Genomic DNA, 26,156 nt, shown 5'->3' with positions numbered 1-26,156 from the left:
GTAGCACAGTGCCCCCAGGCTTCAACTCTTAACTCTTCTGTACAGACCACCGCTCTCAGGCTCACCTCTCAAGCTCTACTTAGACTGTGGGATGCATCGACCTATATATCCCCTGGGCTCTAAATCAACCTGCCTAGAAAAATCAGACTCCCTCGAGACCGTCAGGCCCCTGCTTCTCGGCTCTGAGCAGCCTTCTCGACACTTCCTTCCTCTGGCCAACTGTTCGCATCCTGCTGGAGGGTAGGCAGATCTCACGCTTTTAAATCCCCTCTAACTCTCATCAATGCCAATGATATATGCTGTGTTTGATGACTTTTTAACTAAAGGTAATAAATAGTAAAAGTTGAAAGCTTACTTTGAAAGCCAAACAGACTCTTTTCATAAGACTTCCTTAATTAGTCATGATATAGAACTAAAGTTTATATTTTAAAGTTGATAAACTTTCTGTTGTTGTTGTTTCATGATTTTAATTTAGAATGCTGAGTAGGGCTTCCCTGGTGGCGCAGTGGTTGAGAGTTCGCCTGCTGATGCAGGGGACACAGGTTCGTGCCCCGGTCCAGGAAGATCCCACATGCCACGGAGCGGCTGGGCCCGTGAGCCATGGCTGCTGAGCCTGCGTGTCCGGAGCCTGTGCTCCGCAACGGGAGAGGCCACAACAGTGAGAGGCCCGCGTACCGCGGAAAAAAAAAAAAGAATGCTGAGTAGAGTATTTCTCTCTCTCGTTTTAGAAATGGAATCAAGTGAGTAGGTCTTTACACACATGTGGGTCCTTGACTAATATGTCTTCATTCTATGTATGGATCAACGGCTCTGAGAACAAGTGATTTCCAATCACAGTGAAACATAATAGAAACAAAAAATAAAGCATGACTGAAGTACACAATAAAATTAAAATACCTACATACATCATTATGGAGGTGGAGTCCACCAATGAGCTAAAACAAGAGACATGTACCTTTTTCTTCTTCAGCAACTTCTTACTGGCATCTGCCTTCATGGCAGTAATTTCAGGAACTATTCTTCTCCCGAAAGGTGAGGGCATTGTCTCTTCCAGTTGAAGCTTCTTCACCTTAGGTTTGCCAACTTTCCCTTTTATTGCTTTTCCAGCCATCCCAGCCAGAAGATCTTCTCGTTCTTGCACTTCCACTTTCTGGAGTGTAATGATTAAGGATGGGGAACAGGGCGGGGGCATAGACAACTCATTAGAAAAGAGAGTTACTACTGCATAAGTAGTCAAATCTAACTTTATTCATTCGGTAAGGAACAAAGCTTTCCTTTCAGGTGATCTAATCTAAGAAAAAACCAAATAATTCTAAGTCAGAAGACCTGGGCTGGGGACTTCCCTGGTGGTCCAGTGGTTAAGAATCCACCTTCCAATGCAGGGGACACGGGTGTGATCCCTGGTCAGGAAACTAAGATCCCACATGCCATGGGGCAACTAAGCCCATGTGCTGCAACTACTGAGCCCACGTGCTCTGGAGCCCGTGCACCCCAACTAGAGAGAAGCCCGCGTGCCACACCTAAGGCCCGACACAGCCAAATAAATAAATAAAATAATTAAATATTAAAAAAAAAAAGAAGACCTGGGCTGTAGTCCCAGTTCTATCTAACTAGCTTCTCATTTGCAAAACAAGGGGTTAGTAACTAAATGACCTATATAGTCCCTTCCAATTCTAGGATCCTACAACGTATTATGGGATCAAGACTTCTGATGACCTGGTATCATCAGAATCCCAGCAAATCACACAAAAAGGAAGTTCTGTTAACAAATATGAAGCTATTCTTTACTATTGTTTTAGTTTGCTTCATTTTTAACGGATATTAATTTTTAAATGTGTAAGTCAGCAGTAAAAAAAAAGGATCTGCAATTAAAAAAAAATCTAACTCATAACAATATAAGAAAAGTATAAATCAAGGCATAATTATATTGTGGCATTTCAAAGATCATTAAGGGAACCCAGAACAATAGGACTAAACAATTCCAGAAATTTTATTAGGCAACTAATACACCACACTCATTCTTAAGAGTTCGAATTCTGACTTGGGCCATAAAAATAAAATTAGAACATGTGGACAGTAAATCAATGAAACAACTAAAAAGTAATAAATATAAGTAATATCATATGAGTAATAATAAATAGTAATTTACCTTGTGCTACTCAAAATCAGGTGATCATACTGCTACTGTGAATTTAATTCTAAGATTTTGAGTTAATTGCTTAAAAACAAATTAGGCAATTTTAGAAAAAGTTTATATTTTACATCTTTCTCTACATTTTTCTTTTATTTTTAAAATTGGAATTCTACCTGGAGAAAACTAAGCTATAACAAAAAATATTAAAATTTCTCGATTAAAAGTCTAAGGAGACTATCATTCTACTTTTAAAAACTCAAAGTACCTATATTCAATCATATATACTGCTCTTACCTCTTTGGGGGAAAACATTAAAATTGAATCAATAAGCTAATTTGAAGTCAGTTAAGAAATTTTAACTAGCAGAGAGTATTAGAATTTAATTTATTCTAAATTTCAACTCCATAGCTTTTATTCATCTGCATCAGATATAACTTTTCTTTATGGTTTCACAGAGCTAGAAGCTTAATCCTTTGCAGCTTATAAACATATTAACTTTTGTAGAGTTAAAGGAAACACTGAGATAATTTAATTTAAAAAATTTTCATTCTTGTTTCATAAACATTACTTTTCCAAATATATTTTAATGGAGACTTAACCTACATCCAGTTCTTCAACAAAAGCTGCTAAATCTTCTTTCCAAAGATCTGAAGGAGATTTTCTTTTAAGATCATTGACCTCTCGCCCCTATAATAAAGAAGTAGTACGATTTAAACATTCAATTTTAAATGTATAATTTTCAAATGTATACATGAAGGCTAAATAAAACTATTTATTTTTGGAAAAGAAAAAGATATGGATAGCACTTAAAGTTTCAAATTATTTAACCCACAAAAGTTCATACTTTTGCATCTCTCTGTTTAATCAGTTCTTCAACTTTTTCTTTAGTAAGAGACCATAGAGACATATTTAAAATATAATTAAAATCAGGGCCTGAAGGAGTTCCTGAATCAGAGGAACTATCATCATGCTGGTTTTGTGTTTCTTCCTCTTCTGCTGCCTGTAAAAAATAATAAACTTTATATTAAAGTCCTATATAATATCAAATCAATGTTGAATTTTATTGAGTACTGAGTTTAAAATTCCATAATGCTATACTCTTAAAGCTACATCTTCAGGGTGGTGGGTTAATTTTAGATTATCTGCAAGATTATCTATGAAAATATATTTCCTATAAAAAGTTTAAATTTTCTAAAAATGCACAATAAAATCATCAAAAGGAATGGTATATTCAGCCTCTATCCATCTCGTGAAAAATTAACTGCTTGAGAAGACACCACATCTTAAAATTAATAGAGCAGAACTAATGTTTTATCATGCATCTTTGTCAGATCTTTATATTGGTGAGTGAACAATCTGAAACCTAAAATAAATATAACTTATGAAGAATGTTTTACAGTTATAATAAATATGCTAAGGTAGTCAGTCACTACGGATGAATTCTTGATAAAGATTCCCTCAAGCAAGAACATTCATTCAAGGACTAAGCTGAAGCTCACTCCAGCATTTAACAGCTGGTGAGTCAGAGTCACGAGGGCTATCCTAAAAGTTTATCTATAAGGCCTTCTTTCATAGGAGCAGTTGCAATAAAAAGCCTTATGCTAATGTTAAATTTCAAAGTCCAATGAATTTATAGAAGTTATTATAGGTGACATCATCTTTAAAATTTTTAAAATAACAACAGCTGTTAAATAAAATTGCATCTCAATTTTTAAGGGCACTGAGTAATTAAAAATGACTGAGTTAGCCATGATACTCCATAAAACAAAAGTTCACTTCTAGCAATCAAAAGAGAGAAAAAAAATCTTTACAATTTAATTTAAAATTTTTGGTAAAATAATGTGTATATACAAAGTAAACGTTAGGTGTATTTTAGAAGTAAAGGAATAAAGATAAAAATTGCAAAGCAAGATGCTTCATTACATAAACAAAAGTATAAACTCAATTAAGTAACATTAGCCAAAAAAAGAATGCTGTTGTTGAGTTGATATAGATTATTAAGTACCTAGATAATTTATGACAAAGTAGTACAGTCTACAGTTTTTAAAATTTCTTCATGAAATAGTGTGTTGCTATGGAATTTTAGGTTGCTACACTACTATTAAAATATTATTATTAGGGTGTCATAAAATCCTATTTAGACCCACACTTTAGAAGTCTATTTGCTCTAGGTTTTGATGACACACCAAGTATTGTTAATGAGCGCTCCATGAATATGTGTATCTATCACTGTTATCATGAAGATGACTAAGGATACTTTCAGGGAAAAAAAACAAAAACCAAGAAACTTTTCAAGTTCCAATGACAATTCTACTATGTTTTTGATCTTCTAATTATCGGCTTTATAATTCTCTCTTCTCCAACTCTACACAACAAGGACACTCTTGTAAGAGCAGTTCCTTTTGTTTCTTGAACCCCCGAAGTGAACACATGGCCAAGATGCTGGGAACATTTTGAGGGTAACAATGAAATTATTGAATCCAAGCACTAGCTTTTACCCATGAAGTCTACTTCTGCCAGAAGGGCATTCTCAAACCCTAAACACCTTTATTTTTTAAAACGAAACATTAAATTCATTAGCTTACTAGCTAATTTTTTTTTAAGATATAATTTAAACCAACAATGATACAGAAGGGCAAGTAGGTGTATAAACCGTAATTTGGGGTTTAAGAATGCAACAAAACACACTGAAGGAATGCAACATGCTTGAGTCATCTTAATTTTGAATACTCCCCCAACTTGTCCTACCCAATTTTCCTCAATGAATAAACCTATTCTCTTAACATGTAATTGGTAAATATGTAATTTATTCTAATTTTACTCACTCTAACATATGGCAATCTATTGACAGTTCAAAATTTTAAAAAAAACAATGTAAATGAAAACACTATTTCAATGGAGTTTGATGAAAAATATGAAAAACATTATGGTTGAGAACTCATGAATGTTGGAAAGTTTCAGTTCAAATTACATCACATAATCATAACTATTTTTTAAAGATGTGAATTTTATCAGTATTGCATATATATAAATTATAATTAAGTATCTGAAAATTAATCATTTCCAACTTTCTTCCTTTTGTACATTTGTGTTCTCAATCACAATGCTGTACTGCCTTTTCAATTTTTTTTTTTAAATTGTCCACGACAGCAAGAAGCTAATTCTTGAGAAGAATCTCACGTTTCAATATCCCATTTACCGAATTAATATTAGTACTCTATGATCTAAAATGGACAATTTAATAAAACATCAGACTTTTAACCTGAAGTTCCAGGGTTTAAGATCTCCAGCTAAAGACCTAAGCATAGGTCAGAGCACATACTTGGTGCTCGATAAATACTGATAAATATTGACCATTCTCTGTCTCTAGTCTCCCCAGCGTACACCAAAACCAGATCAAGTGAGTGGTGAGTGGATTCCACATTGTGGCCACAAACTGCCCAGGGGGAAATGATTTCTGTGCTACCAGTGTAGTTCCCAGACAGTGACATGCACCTCACAAAACCACCACCACCACCACCGTCCTTCAACGGCAGGCTCAGAAAGAAGGCTGAGCGACCTTCTCCAACCGGAATCATTTCTCCAGGCCCTGGCTGAGCCACACTGGCAAAGTGCTTGGCGGTGGGTGTGCACTGCAAGTTCCTGCACCCTATCTGTTTTGTGGATACACAGAAGACTTCAGTCTCCAAACAGACTACTCAGCACCTTTAGCAGTACTAAATTCAAAATTTAGGGGTTGGGGTTTTTGTTTGCTTTGGAAGTTGCTTTTAAAAGCTTCTCTGAATGTCTCGTTCTGCAAATGATTACCTTTTCTTGTGCTTCTTTCCAGGCTTTCACTGGGTCAGATTCATAACCTCTCTGGACTAACATTTGAATCAAATCTTTCTTTGACCTATTCTCTATGTGAGGGAAAAATAAAGTTAGGATCAAGAAAAGAGAGTCAATTTGTATTTGTTTATATTCTACTGATAAAAACGTCTTCTATTAATAAAGTTTTTTTTTCCATTTTAACTAATGTTCAAATTTTTAAAGGTTGCATCTTACCTATAGTAATCTTCCCTTGTATCTTCTCTAAAATGAAACGGGCTTGATTGTTAAGCTTTGTAGATTCTGCTCCCAGCATTCCTACAAGCCACTCCTTACGTAAACCATAATAGCTTAATCGTAAATCAAAGAATTCTTTCAAAATGTCTTGCACAGTTTCATACTTCTTCAGACATCCCATATGATCAAAGAGTACCTAAACAAAACACAAAGTTTTTGAAGATTATATAAATCTGTGTTGGTATTTTTAACTTGTATGCTACAGTATTTAAAATAACCATAATACATGTATATGAATACACACCACCCCTAAAATCCAGAACAAAATTATTAAGTAAATATTCCTTTGGTGGCTCCAAGAAACCGATAAAATTCTATTCTCAAAACTATGAAAATATTTAAAATTGGAATAATTTTGAAAGATAAAAATAGGTCCTTAAAGAAAAGGTTCTTACTTAAAACTGTATAAACTATGGCTATAAAGCCACCTAATATATTTTTTTCCAAACCAAAAAGAAGCATATTCTATCTGTAAGTTTTTAAATATTAAAGTTCTCCCTCTCCCATTACTCAATGGACATGCATTTGCCTCTCTCTTCGTTGTTTTTTATGAATGGGCCATAATTCACTCAAATTTCAATTTAGAGAGAAATTTTACTTCTTCTCTATGGCACTTTTTCTCAGTCACTGTGCTATTGCTGGATTTTTTTCTCTTACTCTTTCTCAAGTCTAAAAAGCTAATTTGGAATGGAACAGGGTAATCATACATGTTCACTTTTTATCCTCCTCCCCAATTATCTAAAGTTTAATAAAGCAGATTAGAGTCATGAGGAGATAAGAACTCCACAACGAAAATGCTAATAGAGACAGGCATGAGGCACAAGGAGACCCTGCAACAATCACTCTCAGAACTTCCCGTCAGTGTGTGTGAGGGTATGTGTATCCTGTGTGTTCAAGCCCAGATGCACAAATGCAGGGTTGGGGTTAAGAGCAGAGGATAACATTAGAGGAAAGGGAATGTACCTCTAGATTCTTTAGCAAACATACAGGGGGAAACGCATTCAGACTTACTATAGCTACTCCCATCATGAAGCCAATTACAAAAATCCAACTTACAGAATGCAAGGTTACATTCATAGTAAATCTAGTCAATTACCATGGAATTACAAGTAAGAGTAGTTTGAAGTTTAAAAACTTTGTGCAATCCAGCAGCTTCTGCTTGTGCTAGTTTCTCTTCAGTCATTTTCACCACAAATTTCACAGTTGTATCCGTATGGTATTCTTTATAATCAGAAATTAATGCTGGTGTTTTATCTGTTCCATTTAGCATAGGTTCTAAAACCTGTTCTTTGTATACCTATAAAAGATTTAAAAATAAGTAATTCTTTCATGACACACATTCATGTTCTTATTCTACAAGTCATGTAATCTTTAAAACTTCTCGATTCCAGTGGGGAAAAAGGGGAAACCTCATCTCTATCATCTCCTGCCCAGTCACTATAGTTGACAATACATGGGGATCTCAATGGAGAAAGACGATATACAAGGTACTGGTTCTGATCTAGCTCATACTCAAAAGGCAACAAGAGGCTGAGAGTACAAAGCAGAAGGCATCAACTAGCACTGACCAGGTGACGCGCGTACTTTTAGATCCAATACTGAATGACATGAGTTTATTGACCATATTTATAAGGGTTCAAAACACTATTTGTTATGTACTATTCTAGTCATTGCAACATAAATAAAGATAATAGTCTTTTTAAAAGCTAGCTAAGTCATTCTACATTTAGATAACTTTTAAATTACCATTGGAATATTCCAATGAATGTGTCAAAAGTATATACATGAATGTTTAAACACTACAGACACAGGGCAAACAATCATATTCTCACCAGAAAGGACTGCCTAACACAACTGCCACACACAGCTCACAGGCAGCTCACGTCTTATACCAACCTGTGTCCAAGTTCTAACGGGAAGCTCTGTAATCTCCACTGTGTTTCTATCCACCACAAATATTTCACCACTGACTGCATATTGGTTTTGACCAAGTTCTTGGATTGTTCCTTTAAAGTTTTTGTAGTTTGGAAGCTGTAGAGAAAAATAAAAATACCTAAAGGCCCCGACTTCTCACTTGAGTGCCAGTGCCACCTCTGAATGCCCCTTAGTCGATGACCTATTGCTACCGACAGGTTCACACAACTGAAACTAAATTCCTCTCGTCGGCAATAGGCCCTCTCCAAATAATCACTCAATCTTGAATTCACAGCTTCTGTTAATATACTCAACAGCCCCCCAAATCTCAAAACCTCAGCACCACCTTTCCTGGTCTTCCAAGAATATCGCCTTTTTTTTTTCCAGATTACCCCTCCATCCTTCCTTCTCCCCTAGATTAAAGATCCTTCACATCCAAACTCCTCAGACATTAGGTTACAAGCCAAGCTAACCTTCTCGCTTTCTCCAGTACTGTGCCTTCCAGATCACTACTCTTTTTCCACGTTTCTCTTGAATATTTTGGATATTCTCACTTTCACTTGCTCTATCCACCAGGCCTGATGGTTGTTCAGCTCTCCACACCCCATGCATCTATACAAATCTTACTTAGCCTTCTCAGCCTAATGACAAGTGATCTCTCCCTCTTCTAAAATTCCTATGTGCTATCATCACTAAGAAATCAGGCGTACAGCATAGGACACTTCTGCTCACTGAGCAACTGTTAATATCTTCTGTCACGGCAAACTTCATGCCCAGAGGTCTCATCTTGACAACAGATTAACTTTTTGAAGACAGAGATCATGGTTCTTTACCTTACCACCTAGCACAGTATCATATATAGAAGATATATATATATATATATATATATATGAAACAAGTATTGATCAAATACACTGAGACAATAAATACTCTAAATGTATCTGAAATAAAATAAAATGCTATAATCATTAAAAGTAATTTGATACTTCTGTTAGAAATATTTTAAAGTACTTTAAAGTATTTAGGAGAAAAAGGATGTTAAATCATCCCCATAATCTAATTTTCTTTTAAAATACAAATATGAAATCAAACTTGGAGAGAAATACTTAAAAATATTAAGTTTGTTTCTATATACAGGGAGTATTTTTTTCTCTTTGCTTATTTATATTTTCTACAATGAGCACTATCATTTTTGTAATACAAATATTATTCTATTTAAGTGTATCATGATAAAGGGAAACTTCTAGATGATTTTAAATCACGTAGAAGAGCGTAAGACACTTTTTTGAGGGTTTTTCTTGGAGGGAGTTTGGGGGAAGAACTGAACATGATGAATGATGTAAGGGCAAAAATGAAAAATATGGGGATTATTAAAATATATACAAGGTGTCTTTAAGCATCCTTAATGACTCTAATATGACTTAGTAGTTTAAGAACAATAACAAAGTTGCATATAACTTTGTCATAAAAACGTTATTCTCTATATAAGTTAGATATTTGAAAGCCTGAACTACAGGGTACTTAAAATTTTTAATAAACAGTTTCTCCCATAAACCTTATATCCAGGCTTTTTCCAAATTCTATCTTTTTTTTTTTCTTTCTTTCTTCCTTCCTTCCTTATTTATTTATTGCTTGCTGCGTTGGGTCTTCGTTGCTGCGTGCAGGCTTTCTCTAGTTGCAGTGAGCGGGGCTACTCTTCGTTGCGGTGCATGGTCTTCTCATCGCGGTGGCTTCTCTTGTTGCGGAGCACGGGCTCTAGGCACACGGGCCTCAGTAGCTGTGGCTCGTGGGCTCTAGAGCTCAGGCTTAGTAGTTGTGGTGCACAGGCTTAGCTGCTCCGTGGCATGTGGGATCTTCCCAGACCAGGGCTCAAACCCGTGTCCCCTGCATTGGCAGGCGGATTCTTAACCACTGTGCCACCAGGGAAGTCCCCCAAATTCTATACCTTTTACAGTAAGCACACAACAAGTTACACACTAATAGGGTCCTTACTGTCTACAATACGTTCTAAAATGAAAATGATTCCATTACTTTTCTAAAATGACTGGCCTTTGTCGTTCACAAATTATCATTTGTTAAAACAACATAAGCAATAAGTTCTACATAATCACCATGGGATGAGGATCCAAGCCTTCCAGCATCCGTCTGACGTTGTTCACAATCTCCCTAGCATCATAGTTGGGTAGTTTACAAGCCCATCCTGTGCCGATACCCTCAGCACCATTTATTAAAACCATGGGGATTATGGGAATATACCACTCGGGCTCTACGCGTTGATTATCATCATAAAGGAATTTAAGCAGGTTGTCGTCCACAGCAGGGAAAAGCAGTCTTGCCAAAGAGCTAATAAAAGGAAAAAGAAAGACATGGAGCAATATCATGGTTTTAGAAAATAAAACTTCATACATAATTAAAGACTTTACATTTCAAAAAATCTTTTAAAAAGAATGCATTTGTTAAGAATTTTGGTTACACGTGCTTAATTTAAATTTAACAATAAAATTTACCTAACCTTATTAACAAATATATTTCTCTCAGGCACAAAGCCAGAATAAAACAGTCTTGTTTTACTTGTTATTTACTGATTTACCTTCCTAAATTCTTAGTATTGATAAATAACCTTTTAAGGATTTCCTCTTATTCTGACTAAACCACAAAACCCATCTTCAGCCTAAAAAGTAAAGTTGGATCAGAAAAAATCCTTACGTTCATTAGGACTGGTTCCACCAACAATTCATAAAAACTGAGATCAACAAATTTCATTCTATATGTGATCAAATAATTTGGAACATTCACCCTCAATACCCAATCACCTCTCTCCGTAGTTATAATTCTATCACACATTTAGTTAGTTCCAATAAACTTCAAATAGAGCTTTATACCATTATATCAGCAAATGATTACCTTAACATCGTGAAAATGTAACGAGGACTTGCAGCATCTTTGCCCCCGTGAAGCCGAGTTCCAAACTGACCGATGGGCTGAAGCAAGTTAATGTTGTTACTCCCCACAAAGTTCTGAGCCAAGTTCACAATAGTCATCATCAGTGCTTGCTGCAGAACAGAAACAGACAGAATACAAAATTCACATTCCAGATTTTCTAAATGGATTTCCTAATTTTTATTAAAACCCAAACTCTCAACTCTTTTACATTTCCAAAGAACTTATAAAAGAAAAAACACTTTATTATGCTGAATTATCCTTCTACTATCCTCCTTCATGACCATAAGTATAGTTCTCAATTAATTCCAATCTCCATGCTTACTTCTCCATGATGATAAGCAGACATCTCGGCAACAGATCCAGCCAACTGTGCAACTTTTACTTCGCGTTTATCATTCCTCTTGAAACAGGTAAATAAAACTTTTCGTTGGCCTGGTTTAAAGCCTATTTTTAAAAACAACAACCCTCTTTTAAAAATATTGCTCAGGATATAGTTGTAATGTTTCTTTTAGTGACAACAATGTTTTACATATTCAAGAGAAAAAAAGCAAAGATATAGTTTGCTTCCGAAAAATAAGTAAAATTGTTTACTTGAGATTCTGTAACAAAATGAGTACATACTAACACATTTTATACCATCTCAATCTATTCCAAAGTGAAGAACCAATAGAAAGACACCCTCCGGTCTTAAAAAACTGCTCAGTGGCACCAAATTCCTTTCATAGGCGTTCCCAAACACTCATGTGAGCATTCTTCTTGCTCTAGGCCAATGAGCACAGTAATAAACTTTTCAGTATATGCTAGCTATCCATCATCATCAACGTGGGCCCAGAGCAAGGCAGAAGCAAAAGGATTATAAAATATGGCCACTTTCCTTGAGAATTTTACAATCTAATTGAGGAGGAAAATTAACACAAATAAAATAAGAGGCATACAATTATCGGCATAGACGTTTATAGGCATCTGAGACCAATTTAGACGGCAATTATTAGGGAAGACATCAGAGAACAGATGTAACTTAAAGCTAGAACTACATGGATTAGTAGAACCGTCTGTTACTAGCTGAAATACCAAGGAACATGAAGATCAACTAATTTGCTAAAAGTTATAAAAATCAAAATGCTCTAGATAGAAGACTAAAATCTGCTCTAAGTACTGGGTAGCAGTTTAACTTTTCTGTCAAGTTAAATAAGTTAAAAGCATTAGGTTTTGGGTATTGAGGAGTAAAGGTGTTTTTAAAATTCAGTCTCCAATAAATACTTCAGAACTTATCAAAATCACATTTTACTTTTTATTTTAAAAAGTCTCCAACAACTTGGAGCAAAAGCTTTAAAATTCTGCAAGTTAATTTTCTTAAAAAGTTCAAAAAGTGTTTGAAAGATTCAAATAAACAATATAAAATTTCAGAACTACTAAACATCTTGAGAGCAACTTCAGAATTTTTAAATTTATTATAAGGATGGGTTAAAGTACATGAAATTAAAATATACTCAATGACATACAAAAATGAAAAAGATTGTTAACAAAAGCTACTTACCATCAACAAGAGATGGTATAGACCTTTCATTGTCTGAGTTTGAGAAGAGAATCAATTCCTTGTTGATGAAATCATTGTAAGTCAAATGCTTTGTTGCTGTACCATATAAAAATTGCTAAGAGAAAAGTTATATAGCAATTATGTCATGATTACTGCATGAATTTTAGCCTTTTTCTCTTTCTTCCCCAGATCACCACTCTTTATGACTAACCTCTGGTAAGCCATGTAACCTACGCTGTCTCCGATCTTCCATAAAATTTGTTAACCATTCTTTTCTGTCATCGATCTTCTTCTTACTGAATGCCTGAAAGATTCCAGGTAACAATTTCATACATTAAAAATAAAAAGAATTTCATTATAAAATTAAAATTTATAAAGGCAAATAACTATTAATTTCTGGGAAATTAACTTTTTTCCAATATGCTTTTATCAAAAATACACTTCAACAGTGGTGTCTGAATTAAAGAACTATGAAAGCAGGGCATAATCTGCGGTGATGGGGAATGACACCAAGATTAACTAGGTTGGGCTTAGAATTCTAAAGAGACTTATCACAGAAAACCAAGATTGGAAGAAAAGTATGGCAGAAAGAGGGAATGGATATTAGGAGAGATTTTTTTAAATGAACTTTGTTACCAAGGTAATGGCAGCATCATCTTCAGGACCAGCATATCTAAATAAGATGCGGTGCCTTTCCATATCAGCAAAATATTCCTTGGCTTCCTTAGCTGTACTGGTACCCAACCCTGCACAATTTTAAAAATAAAAGTGGAAACAAGCCAGAGACAGACAAATACTGTATGATCTCACTTATATGTGGAATCTAAAAAAAAAAATCTACGTCAAACTCATAGTAACAGAGCGTAAAACAGTGGTTGCCAGGGGCTAGGGGGAGAGGGAAATGGGGAGATGTCAGTCAAAGGGTACAGACTTTCAGTTTAAGATGAGTAAGTTCTGGGGAATCTAATGTACAGCATAATGCCTACAGTCAATAATACTATATTGTATACTTGAAAATTGCTAAGAGAGGGACCTCCCTGGTGGCACAGTGGATAAGACTCCGCGCTCCCATTGCAGGGGGCCCAGGTTCCATCCCTGGTCAGGGAGCTAGATCCCATATGCATGCTGCAACTAAGAGTTCACATGCCGCAACTAAGAAGCCCATGAGCCACAACTAAAGAGCCCACCTGCTGCAACTAAGGAGCCCACATGCCACAACTAAGGAGCCGGCAAGCCACAACTAAAGAGCCCACGAGTCGCAACCAAGGAGCCCGCGAGTCGCAACTAAGGAGCCCACATGCCATAACTAAGACCCAGTGCAACCAAATTAATTAATTAATTAAAGAAAATTGCTGAGAGAGAAGATCTTAAAATGTTCTCTCCACAAGAAAAAATATATATATGGGGATAATGAGCAATATCCAGAATATGGGAAATTACACAAGACAAACAATCCAACTTTTTGAACAAATAAATTACAAGAAAAAAATATGAAAAGAGAAGTAATGTATTAAGATTAAATAGACTTATCAACCAAAACCAATGTGTGGGCCTTGTTTGGATCCTGATTCAAAAAAAATAAAAAAATAAAAACTATAAAAATGAACATTTTAATACAATCAGGAGAATTTTAACCTGGATTGAATATTTAAGGTTATTAAAGAAAGGTATGATAATGGTATTATGGACAATAAAAAAAATTCTCTTAGAGATACATACTAAAGTAGTATAGATATAATTAATGCTTGGAAGTTATTTCAAACTAATGGGGTGGCAATGACAAGAGTTCAGATGAAACAAGATTGGCTGCAGAATGGTGACTGTTTAAGAACACGGGGAAGCCCATTATACCACTCTCTCTACTTACATAAAATTTTCCCTAACAATTTTTTTTTTTTTGCAGTACGTGGGCCTCTCACTGTTGTGGCCTCTCCCGTTGCAGAGCACAGGCTCCGGACGCGCAGGCTCAGCGGCCATGGCTCACGGGCCCAGCCGCTCCGCGGCATGTGGGATCTTCCCGGACTGGGGCACGAACCCGTGTCCCCTGCATCGGCAGGCAGACTCTCAACCACTGCGCCACCAGGGAAGCCCCCTAACAATTCTTTAAAAATCAGCCATAGCTGTTTCTAAAAGCTAAAAGAGACAAACTCCCAAAATATTTTACAATGCTCTCATAAAAATAAATTTACGTCAGTAGTAACTTCACAAAATTTAAGTGTTTTAGAATACAAACCTTTGTAGTATTTTATTTTCCAGGCTTTCTGGTTTTCTATATGTTTTTTCCACTCATCAAATTCAGGAATACTATAGAAGGAAAGTTCCTGCTTATTTTTGCTAGCCTTAAATGAATAATTAAAAAAAAAAATTAGATTTTCTGCTACTGTTTAAGACAACAGTATAAAAGTATATTAATGTAAATAGTACCTTTACGATAGGAGTAATGAACTCTTCAAGAAAACCATGCTTCAAAAGTGATGGCCAATTGTGATGGATGAAATTAATAAGCAGGCCTTTTATGTGAGAACCATCTTGATCCTAAATAAATGTTAGTAAAGAGTGCTATAATAACTTATGAAATATAATTACTTACAAAACCAAATTTTTAGATGTATGAATGCAGCAATGAGGCAAAATTCCATTCAAATTTTACAACTGTGCTTTACAAAACATTCTTTGGATGATCACCGTAAAGAATTTTTTTCTTAAAATTCAAATAAAGAATATAGCAAAGTGACAGACTAAATCTTTCTGTCATTAAATATGCTACCATTTTTTTAATAGTTTGCCCAGATTTCACTAAAAGAATGATTTAAAGATGGAAATTAATGAAACAGGGTTATAATGCTACTTCACTGGAAGGAGAAATCCATGGAGTACAGGTATTCACAAGTCTTCTCTTAACATAAAAACTGATAAATTTCTGCTTAAAACTATACAGCAGCTGCTCATTGAATATTTTCTCTCAAAATCCTTTCAATTAGAGGATGTAAGAGACAAGCAGTTGGATGCATGTGGAATTCTTCCTTTTCAATTTTCTACTTCTTTCCTAATTACTACCATTTCACTATTCAGGTCCTCCACTTTTTTTGTGCATGCCAAATTATGCCATCATATACAAATATTAGCCATTATCCTATTGATTAATCTTTCTTGTAAATTTCACCATTTCCTTCCTGCTTATAGATAGGTGGGCTTCAACCCCATAATACTACAGTGTGTTCTACTCTTCCCATACTTGTTGCATTTTAAAATATTTTTAAAATACCTAACCAAAGAGGTGGTTACCATAAATTAGATAATGTAGAATGTGCTTCACACAAACTGTGCCATTAAACAGTATCTTCCCCCGGATGTAAACACAATCACTTCCGCGTCTACCATCTTGGGACAAATTTCATGAAACAAATATCAAAAGGACATTCTGTAAAAGATATGTTTTAATATGTGGCAACTTTTAAACTAACCTGATCAGTCATAATCATAATCTTCCCATAGCGTAAGGTTTTCAGCGATTCTGCATCATCGTAACTTTTCTTGTATTGTAGACCAACTATCTTAATGATATTGTTTATTTCTGCATTCTCCATGATCTGTGCAAACATGAAAAGGATGGAAAGTGTTTTAGAGTGTCTCCAGAGACCAAAGGTGAGTCGCAGGGACGCATAAAGTTCACAGTGGTAGCGAGGCACTCAAGTGCCGCGGGCACGGGCGCAGATACGCACCTGCTTGTGAGAGGCCTCCCGCACGTTGAGGATCTTGCCCCTGAGGGGGAAGACCCCGTACCTGTCCCTCCCAATCACGCCCAGTCCGGACACGGCCAGCGACTTAGCAGAGTCCCCTTCCGTCAGTATCAGCGTGCACTCCAGGGAGTGCCTGCCACCTGGGGGCAGAGGACACACATTCCAAAGTTCTCGAGTCCGCCCATGACAGCGCGGAGCCGAGAGACTGATGATCGCAGTGACCACGGAGCGCTGTAAGAGCATCTTACACCATGCTCAGGGTAACTTAAAAATTAAGTGCATTTTATGGAACTCCGGCCCCCCGAAAATTAGTAGTCTGTGGTACATATGGCAATTTTAGTGAAGTAAAACCATACTCTGAACTTAGAACCCTATGCTCTATATGTGGAAAGTTAAAACAGTCTCTAACTGAATAAACACAAACTTAAAATCTAAAAAAAAAATCTGAACCTTACCAGCATCATTAGCATCGTCCAGTTTGGGAATACCTTTGATTTTACTGTACTTTACTGATGAACACTTCTTGTTCAGCTGCGTCTGAGCCTTAAATTTCACCCAGTTCAGGATACTTTCCACAATGCCACAGTTAGAGGCCTAAAAATCAAAGAGTAATAATATACAAGCAAGCCAGAAGTTTATACACTTAGCTAAAATTAGTGTAATACTTGGAATCTGTGCAGTTATAAGGCAAAACAATAGTAGTGATGATAATAATTGTGATATATGCTGGTAAATATTATTCTAACTACAGTAAAAACAACTCAGGCAGCTATTCACAATGACCTATTGTACTGAAACGTAAACACATGAAGAAAAGGTCGACCTTACTTCATATGAAAAAGGTTCTATTACAATAAACTCCGTAAGAAATACACATAGCTTTTGTTACAAGTTAGTTTTGTGAAAATTAACACAGTAAAAGCTGATCCACCTTTGAATTTACTACCTGGGAAATTTTAGACACTGACATTTTTGATGTCCCTCAACACAAAAATGTGAATCTTGAATTCCCTATGACAAAGAAATATTAACATGAAGGGAATATTAGGATAAACTCAAGATCTTATGGGAAATTCCCTGGTGGTCCAGTGGTTGGGACTCTGTGCTTCCACTGCAGGGGGCACGGGTTCAATCCCTGGTCGGGGAACTAAGATCCCGCGTGCCTCATGAAGTGGCCAAAAAAACAAAAACAAAACAAAAAAAACCTTATGAATAGTCCTTATTTTTTAAAAGTTTGGTACTAAGGATTTCAACATTACATATGTGTCATTCTGCAGTGAATTAATGTGTGACAAGATGTCAAACCTCCCCCCAACCTCCCCACAAGAAAAAGTAAAGCGCCTCCAAACAAAGTTGGAGTTATTTATTTTTCATCAACCTGGGTAGTATGATTTTAGGTGTATGAAACAGTTTTCTGGAATGTTTCAGATATAAAAAGAAGTGAACTATGTTGTCAAATCTAAACTTTCTCTGCCAAAAATGAAAATGTGTAAAATCTAAACTCAAATTTCAACTGTTAATGAGGGCAGAAATTTGGGCTATCATTAACACTGGGTCATCTGTATTCAGAATTCATTATGCTTAGACCCAACAGTACTATTCTATAGGCCTTTAACTAAAACCTAAAAAACAACTTTTCTTTTTGTTTGTAAGACCCTACCTTTGAAATTCCAATACCAGAATTTGATAAAAATATTAGTTCTACTGCAATTACATGATACTCCTCCAAAAAACTATTAACTTCCAAAGAGGAGGGGCTGTAATTTATTCATCTTTACATTCCCAGGGCAAACATATTTAAGGGCATTTTAGATATGATCATTTAATATATGTTTGATGGTCCTAGTGAACAAGAGAACTGAGGCAAATCTTGCTGATACATAAGAGGCTATGAGAAATTATTAGCAGCCACAAGGCTCAGTTATAAATAGAAGATTTATTATTTATTTATACTCTCACCTTGTTTCAGAAAAGCTAAGGCAGCCTAAATAAATATGCACAAAGTAAAATGAAATTTTAAAATATATAGAATATGGTAAATTTTGTTATGCATATGTTACCAAAATTTTTTTTAAAAAACTACATAAAGGTAAAAATCAGTATATGAATTTGAAGTAAGTAGAAAGGATGAAATCAGGAGTCCTATAAGGACCTGTACACTTTTTAGAGGCAAATCTGTCTTTATAAAGGACAATGCGAAGCTAAAAACACAATTAGTTACATGAGTCCCCACTTTAATGCTTGGCAAAATAATCGACTGCTTTATGAAACCGTGTCTATCTACCCTCTGAAGTTTTCAGAATCAAGCATACCAGTTTTTAGTATAAGTATGCCTGTACCCACAATTAATATAAGAAAGAAACTAATCTAAATAATTAGAATGATTTAGAATAAATCAAGAAAACTACTTAAACAACTCTCAATAAAAAAACAAAATAAAAAACACTGAAAAATAATACAGATTTTACTCACTGCTTTAAAAAACTTTTCTGACAGTTGGCATTTGGATCCAAAACTTTTGGGCTGCAAAGTCATGTTTTCCTTAGTCTGAGAATCAAAACTTGGATTTTCGATAAGGCAGTTAATAAAAACCCATATATGGTTTTTTACCTGTTGAAAACATATCAAAAAAGGTTAATATCAGAACTGATATTATTTAATAATTCAACAGAATATATAAAACATCACTTACTTGAAATGGTTTCACTGACACACCAGCTTTGTTCTTTTTCTTAACTACTTCAATCAGTTTACCAACAACTTGGTCTACTACATAATCCACATGCCGTCCACCCTGAAGACGGAAAAAAAATAGAATCCAAAATCTTCTATAGTTAAGGTAGCAAAATAGTTACATATTCATTTTTTTCTAGAATGAGTGTTTAATCTTCACCACAACTTTGTGAATTCAGTATGACTATATTATTAACCCTATTTTCCAAAGAGTTAAGATGAGCCTCAGAATGCCAGAGTTGGGATTTAAAAAATAAAGTCTTTTTGGCCACAGAGCCAATTAGCAACTCCATAAGACTCCATACAAAGTGAAAGCAATCGAATAAAAAGAAACATGGAGGGCTTCCCTGGTGGCGCAGTGGTTGAGAGTCCGCCTGCCGATGCAGGGGACACGGGTTCGTGACCCAGTCCGGGAAGATCCCACGTGCCGCGGAGCGGCTGGGCCCGTAAGCCACGGCTACTGAGCCTGCACGTTCAGAGCCTGTGCTCTGCAACGGGAGAGGCCACAACAGTGAGAGGCCCACATACCACAAAAAAAAAAAAAAAAAAAAGAAACATGGAAGTGAGAATAAACACTGGCCTGGTGGTGGCAGTAACACTCACAAGACTGACACTTAGGGGCCATGGCAGCCATTGACAGTTGTCCATTCAATATCCATTCTCTCCTTTTACCTTACTGACAAACCCCAATTTGTTTGTTTTTAACTGGCAACATACCCAATTAAAAATATTCACCAATCTAGACTCCCTCGCAGCTAGAGGTAGCCACTTGACCCAGTTCTAGCCAGAGATGCTAGCAGAGGTCTACTGGATGGGGCTTCCAGAAAAACTATTGCATTCTTTCTTTTTTTTTTTTTTTTTTTTTTTGTGGTACGCAGGCCTCTCACTGTTGTGGCCACTCCCGCTGCGGAGCACAGGCTCCGGACGCACAGGCTCAGCGGCCAAGGCTCATGGGGCCCAGCCACTCTGTGGCATGTGGGATCCTCCCAGACCGGGGCACGAACCCGTGTCCCCTGCATTGGCAGGCAGACTCTCAACCACTGCACCACCAGGGAAGCCCCAAAACTATTGCATTCTTGATCAAAGGGGAGAGGCTCTAGTTGGCATATGCATTTGCCCAAACTCATTCCCTCTCCCTAGAATTTGGAAGGGTGCAGCATGAGAACGAAAGCCAAATGCTAAGGGTGGCAGAAGAGTAAGCCAGGAACAGCATAGGTCCCTGATGACACTCTGGAGTCACCGAACCAGACTAACACTGCCTACCATCAGTCCCCAGTCATACGAGGAAGAATAAAACCTTTACATGTTTACAAACCACTGTATACTAGGTTTCTGTTACACATAACAAAATGCAATCATATCTGATACAGATTTCTGTTGACTGGAGAAAGTGATGCTAGATTATAAAAAAAATAGAAAATAAAAAAAATAAGTTCAAACTTGAACAAGAGTGACAAAGTGACAGATCACTGCGTTAGCTTATTCTAAAATACACACTTGTCGTGCCTAATATTTTACTATGGTCAATGGATAAATGCTTATAGATGAGAAGAATTTCATTTGATTTGGAAATTTAAAAGCCTACAGAAAGGGGTTCAAACTCCTCAGAATGGCAGCTAACACATTTCACAATCTGACACCAAAACAGACTCATCCCCTATTATTTGTTCTTTTACACTCAAAACTCAGAGAACACAGAATAAGGAATTTATCATTCTAAATGTCATAAAATATAAATGTATTCAATTATCAACACTAATCATATAAACTTATTTCTCAATGGATGTTTAAACTATAAGACAGCTATTTCATAGAAAATAAGCTTTTCTTTTCATAAGTCAATTTTGATTTCACAAAAGCAGATTTGGGTATTTTTTGTTTTTGTTGTTTATTTTATTGTTTTGAATGAAGCACTGTTCTACCACTGACTTGGAAACAGAATTAGTGTACTTACTTTTGTTGTTGCAATGCTATTAACAAAGCTGATTTGCTGGAATCCTTTTTCACTCAGTGTGAGACAAACATCCCATCTTTCATTTGCAAGTTCATGAATAACTTTTAGGGCCACTCCAGTTTCATCCAACTTGTCTTTCACATAAAGATCTACATAACTGCGAAATCCATTTACCTAATAATTTGGAAAACAAAAACAAGAAACAATTTCTCTCCTACTGGCAGCTGAACTAGGTGAATGCCAACAGGTACTCATACTCTCATTTCCCCTCATTCACAACACCTCTCAATCTGCAGATCCCAACCTTATTCTACTCCTTGATTTCTGCCCTTTAAAAAGGAATTCATTTCCGTATGTACTTGACAAAGAGAGGTTATGAAGGGACAGCTGGACAGGTAAATTATTATAAAATTTTTCAAAAGTTTAAATTTTTAAAATGACCAAGTAGACCTCCAGTTTGAGTTGACATGTAGAGGACAAAGAAGAAGTTTTCTTCTCCCTTACAAGAAAACAGCTGGTCAGGTGACAAATTTTTTATGTATCTTCAAAAGCTTGGGATCACAGGACAGCTGGCCATCCTAAGTCTGAAGACAGACAGGTGTCTGTAGGGAGACACAGAACCTAAGCCTTTTGCTTAACTGGGACAGAAGCTACTTGGTTATATAAGCCCATAGGAGCCTTAAGCCAGAGTTTCTGATTAACTGCTACAGGACACATGTGGACCTGCGTGAGTGTGTGAAGAACTTGAGGGCTGTGGTCAAAGGGTTCCTACTCTTTTCCAGGAACCGTAGAGTAGGTTTTCACAGGGCAGATCAGAGAGAATCTAGAACAAGTTCCCCCCATGGGGCCAGCTGGGGGAGAAGAGCAGCCACTGGGAATCCCACCCAGACCCATCTCCCTTATCAAAAAGAAAAACAAACAACAACAACAGCAAAAAACCCCTTAATCCACAGGGGGCAAGGCCATAGAGCCAATTAGCAACTCCAGGGCTGGAAAGCCGTGGTGAAGTATCACTGCAGCTGGGATGAAGTAATTCTGCCCCGGGCCACCCCACCTCACCCCCATCTCATTTAAGTTTACATTTTTAAAAGGCTTATTCAGCAGGGCAGGGAGCCTAAAGGATACTGAATGAGAACACTGGCGGTTACCTGCTGCAACTAGGGCAAGAGAACAGAGGACAAAAGGACAATCCCCACCTCCAACGGAGGGGCAGACACTCTTGTGAATGCCAGACCCCTGAGACACGGGGTTCACTGTGTGCTCTGAAGCCGGAGACTTAGTCAGACGTGGGGGTCTCCACAACCTACAACCAGGCTAGCAGGCCTCCGATAACAACAGTGGTTCTCAGCTGGGAGAGCAACACGAGACAGACCCTCCTTGAGGGGCAGCTCCAAGGGAAGGCCCAAAGCGAAAAGAAGGGACAAAAAACAATCTAAAGTATCTGGTGCCCATAGCAACAACAGACTGCAAATACGGCCCAATCTCTGTCCAGATTAACATAAACCCTCACACTAAAGCCTAGGTACTCCGTATCTATTACCCTATACAACACTGCTGATTTTCAGCAGAATCTTACAAGGCATGCCAAAAGGCAAGAAAAAAACACAGTCTGAAAAGACAAAGCAATCATCAGAACCAGACTTAGATGTGTCACGGATGTTTTAACTATCAGATAAGACATTTAAAATAACTATGGCTAATCTGTTAATCTCTAGTGGAAAAGGCAGACAATATGTAACTTCAGCAGAGACAGAAGCTTTAAGAATGAATCAGTTGGAAATCCTAGAAATCAAACACAGCAGAAGACAAGAAGAATGCCTTTGGCAGGCTCAGCAAAAGACTTGAAACAGTAGAGGAAAGAGATCAATGAACTTGAAAATAGAGCAATAGAAATTAAACTAAAACACAAAGAGGAGAGTGAATAAAGCAGAGCAAAACGTCCAAGAGCTTGGGACCCTACAATATATGCATAATTGGAACACCAAAAGGAAAAGAAAGAAAAGCATGTAAGAAATATTTGAAGAAGTAACAGCCAAAAATTTTCCAAAATTAGTGACAGACTCCAAACAATAGATCCAAGAAGCTCAGAAAACACCAGAGAGACTACGTACCAAGAAAAACAAAAAACACCACCAAAAAAACCAACCAACCAACACAAAAAACCATATATATACCTAAGCATAGCATACTCAAAAACCAAAGACAAACAGAAAATCTTCAAGGCAGCCGGAGGAAAAACAAACACTTTACCGAGGAAGAAGGATATGAACTACAGTAGAAACCATGCAAGCAAGAAGACAACGGAGTGACATTTTTAAAGTATTGAAAAAATTGAACTATCAACCCATAATTCTACATTCAGTGAAACTTTGTATCCTTTGGAGTGAGGGAAAAGAAAGACTCTCTCAGACAAACATAAACTGAGGGAATCTATTGCCAGCATACCTATTCTACAGAAAATAAATATTAAAGGAAAATCTCCAGGCAGAAGGAATATGATTAAGATCAAAAACTTAGATCTACACGAAGAAATTAACAGCATTGGAAATGGAATAAATGAAGGTAAAATATAATTCTTTATTGTATTTTTAATTACTCTAAAAGATAACTGACTGCTTTAAAGCATTAACAACATCACTAGTTGTGGAAACATTTCTGCCATCATTTCTTCAAATATTTCTTCCACCTCATTCTCTTTCTTCTTCTGTTGTTTATAGCACATGTAAAAGTGAAATGTATGATGTACTGTTATAAAGTCCCTCCACTACACATGGGATACACACACCCCTATGTTCACAGCAGCACTATTCACAACAGCAAGACATGGAAACAAGTCCATCGACAGGTGAATGGATAAAGATGTGGTACATGTATACAATAGAATACTACTCAGCCGTAATGAAATAATGCCATTTGCAGCAAAGTGGATGGCCCTAGAGATTATCATAAAAGTGAAGTCAGACAGAGAAAGACAAATATCATATGATATCACTTATACGTGGAATCTAAAAAGATGATACAAACGAACATATTTACAAAACAGAAACAGACTCACAGACTTAGAGAACAAACTTGTGGTTACCAGCGGGGGAAAGGTGGAGGGAGGGATAGTTAGGGAGTTTGGGATTGACATGTACACACTTCTATATTTAAAATAAAATGCCTTTCCATGAAAAAGTAAAGTCCTTTCACTACACATGAAGTGATAAATTATTTGAAGGTGGACTCAAACCATTCACAACTGTGTATTATAAACCCTAGGGCAACCACTAAAAACATTTTAAAAACAGGTATAATAACAAGTAAATAGAGGAGATAAAATGGAATCGTAAAAAAAAAGCTCAATTAAAACCAGAGAAGGCAGGATACAGGGAAATAAGAAACAAACAAATACAATGAATAAATAGCAAGATGGTAAATTTTAATCCAAATGTATCAATAATCACTTTAAATGTGAATCATCTAAACACACTGGTCAAAAGAGATTAACAGATTAGATTTGAAAAGCAAGATCTAACTATAAGCTGTCTACGAATTAACAAAGCATTAACTATTTTAGAAGACACTTACAGGCAATTTCTTTCCATTAAACATAACCTTGACTCCTTTGCACGAACCAGCCAAATCGTAAGCTCTTCTGGTCATGAGAGCCACAATGTCCTTGTCAAGTTTCTCCATCTTAAACTTGGACAGATCTGGTTGGAATGTTATGCATGTGTAATCTTCACCATCAAAATGTTTAATTTTGGCTTCAGAAGTCTTCATCATATTATTCATCCATGTCTGTACAAGAAAAAATATTCAAATGTTTCTATAATGCTTCTATATTTGATAATACATAAAGACTCAGCTAATGAGATAACACTCATTTACCATAACTATATCCGTTTTCCAGCTTCACAGCAAACCAAATTCTTGAAACTGATATTATAAATGAGAAAATTTTAAATACTACTATTATAACCTCATGCTGAAAATAAGCAAAATAAACTGCACAACTTTATACATTGTTAGTTAAAACATCTTTCAAATTCTTCAACATGACCATACAGAATTTTACAAAAATAAAAAGATATGATGCTTTTCCTGACAAAATTATTTTAGCCTATGTAAAATTTCAAACTATTTTCAAAGGTCTACAAAAGTGAAATATAAAATTTTGAAATGTAAATTTGACAAATCAACAAGGAATTTTTCAAACATGCTAAGCAGATGTATTTCAATCTGCCTGTGAGGGTCAGGATATTTTCCCTATTGCTTAAATAGGTTAAAGGAAAAGTCTGTTAAGTAAAGCGTTTGTTTTAAAGGAATAGGAGAAAGATAGGTTTATGTAAAATATCCCAGGCATTCTGAAGTCTTTTTACTCTGATTACTTGCTTAATGCTTTAAAAACAAGTTATATGGGTATCACTGCAATTTACCTAAGGTCTATTATCTTGGCAAAGCAACAAACATGATTATTTAAAAAAAAAAGATTAGGCACATTTCTATCATACCTGCTTAAAACTATGTTTGTATTCTTTGCAAGCAGTTTCTACTGTAAACTTTGTACTGAAAATATTACAAAGTTTTGCACCATAACCATTGCGACCACCTGGAAAAACAATTAAATGTGAAAGGTTTAATGACAATGACTTTAAAGAAACTTTGTTAACTCACCTACCATACAGCAGGTCTGTTGCAAAACAGTTTCCACTTATTGAAATAATCAATTGATGATAATGCAAAGTATATTTAGATTTTTCATTTAAAGAAAAATAAAATTAAGGTTTAGCACATATAGTAAAATTAAAATATGCATTTTGTAGATTATCTTCATCACAACTTCAAAAACATTAAGCTTTTTATCTCCTATAATTCAGTAAGTCTATGTATGAAATCTGAGCTTTCTATCAAAGTTACTTCTCTATTACAAAATTTTAATCTATATAACTTCCTAGAGCCTTGGTTTTGAAAAAAAATTATCAATCTACTTAGGAAATGTAAATAAGTAGAAAAACATCTGGTTTTGGTCAAAGCACTTTCAACTCTATTCATAGGGTCTAGGCTTTCAATCTTGACTCTCTTAAAGAAATCAGTTTAAAAGCAATTTAATTG

General features: G+C 36.0%; 1 protein-coding gene across 4 annotated transcripts in view; it reads right to left on the bottom strand.

Annotated features, from left to right (window-relative positions):
- TOP2B (DNA topoisomerase II beta) overlaps positions 1-26,156 on the bottom strand; it is a 99,025-nt gene that overhangs the window by 11,497 nt on the left and 61,372 nt on the right. For all 4 annotated transcript variants that reach the window (XM_049710113.1, XM_033431955.2, XM_033431956.2 and 1 more), the window contains exons 6-28: positions 25,556-25,653; positions 24,630-24,842; positions 21,060-21,233; positions 19,065-19,166; positions 18,845-18,982; positions 16,828-16,966; positions 16,355-16,512; positions 16,097-16,222; positions 15,057-15,167; positions 14,866-14,971; positions 13,269-13,378; positions 12,844-12,936; positions 12,633-12,747; positions 11,418-11,539; positions 11,057-11,205; positions 10,264-10,495; positions 8,135-8,269; positions 7,335-7,535; positions 6,179-6,374; positions 5,942-6,033; positions 2,979-3,134; positions 2,738-2,821; positions 956-1,150 (exon numbers count right to left, since the gene is read on the bottom strand). In XM_049710113.1, the coding sequence (XP_049566070.1) occupies positions 956-1,150; positions 2,738-2,821; positions 2,979-3,134; positions 5,942-6,033; positions 6,179-6,374; positions 7,335-7,535; positions 8,135-8,269; positions 10,264-10,495; positions 11,057-11,205; positions 11,418-11,539; positions 12,633-12,747; positions 12,844-12,936; positions 13,269-13,378; positions 14,866-14,971; positions 15,057-15,167; positions 16,097-16,222; positions 16,355-16,512; positions 16,828-16,966; positions 18,845-18,982; positions 19,065-19,166; positions 21,060-21,233; positions 24,630-24,842; positions 25,556-25,653 (3,245 nt within the window). The remainder of the gene's footprint in view (positions 1-955; positions 1,151-2,737; positions 2,822-2,978; positions 3,135-5,941; positions 6,034-6,178; positions 6,375-7,334; positions 7,536-8,134; positions 8,270-10,263; positions 10,496-11,056; positions 11,206-11,417; positions 11,540-12,632; positions 12,748-12,843; positions 12,937-13,268; positions 13,379-14,865; positions 14,972-15,056; positions 15,168-16,096; positions 16,223-16,354; positions 16,513-16,827; positions 16,967-18,844; positions 18,983-19,064; positions 19,167-21,059; positions 21,234-24,629; positions 24,843-25,555; positions 25,654-26,156) is intronic.

This window comes from Orcinus orca, chromosome 5 (genome assembly GCF_937001465.1).
Source record: "Orcinus orca chromosome 5, mOrcOrc1.1, whole genome shotgun sequence".
Taxonomy (NCBI): Eukaryota; Metazoa; Chordata; class Mammalia; order Artiodactyla; family Delphinidae; genus Orcinus; species Orcinus orca.
The sequence above is the reverse complement of the archived record's forward strand: the minus strand, read 5'-3'. Positions and strand labels throughout refer to the sequence as shown.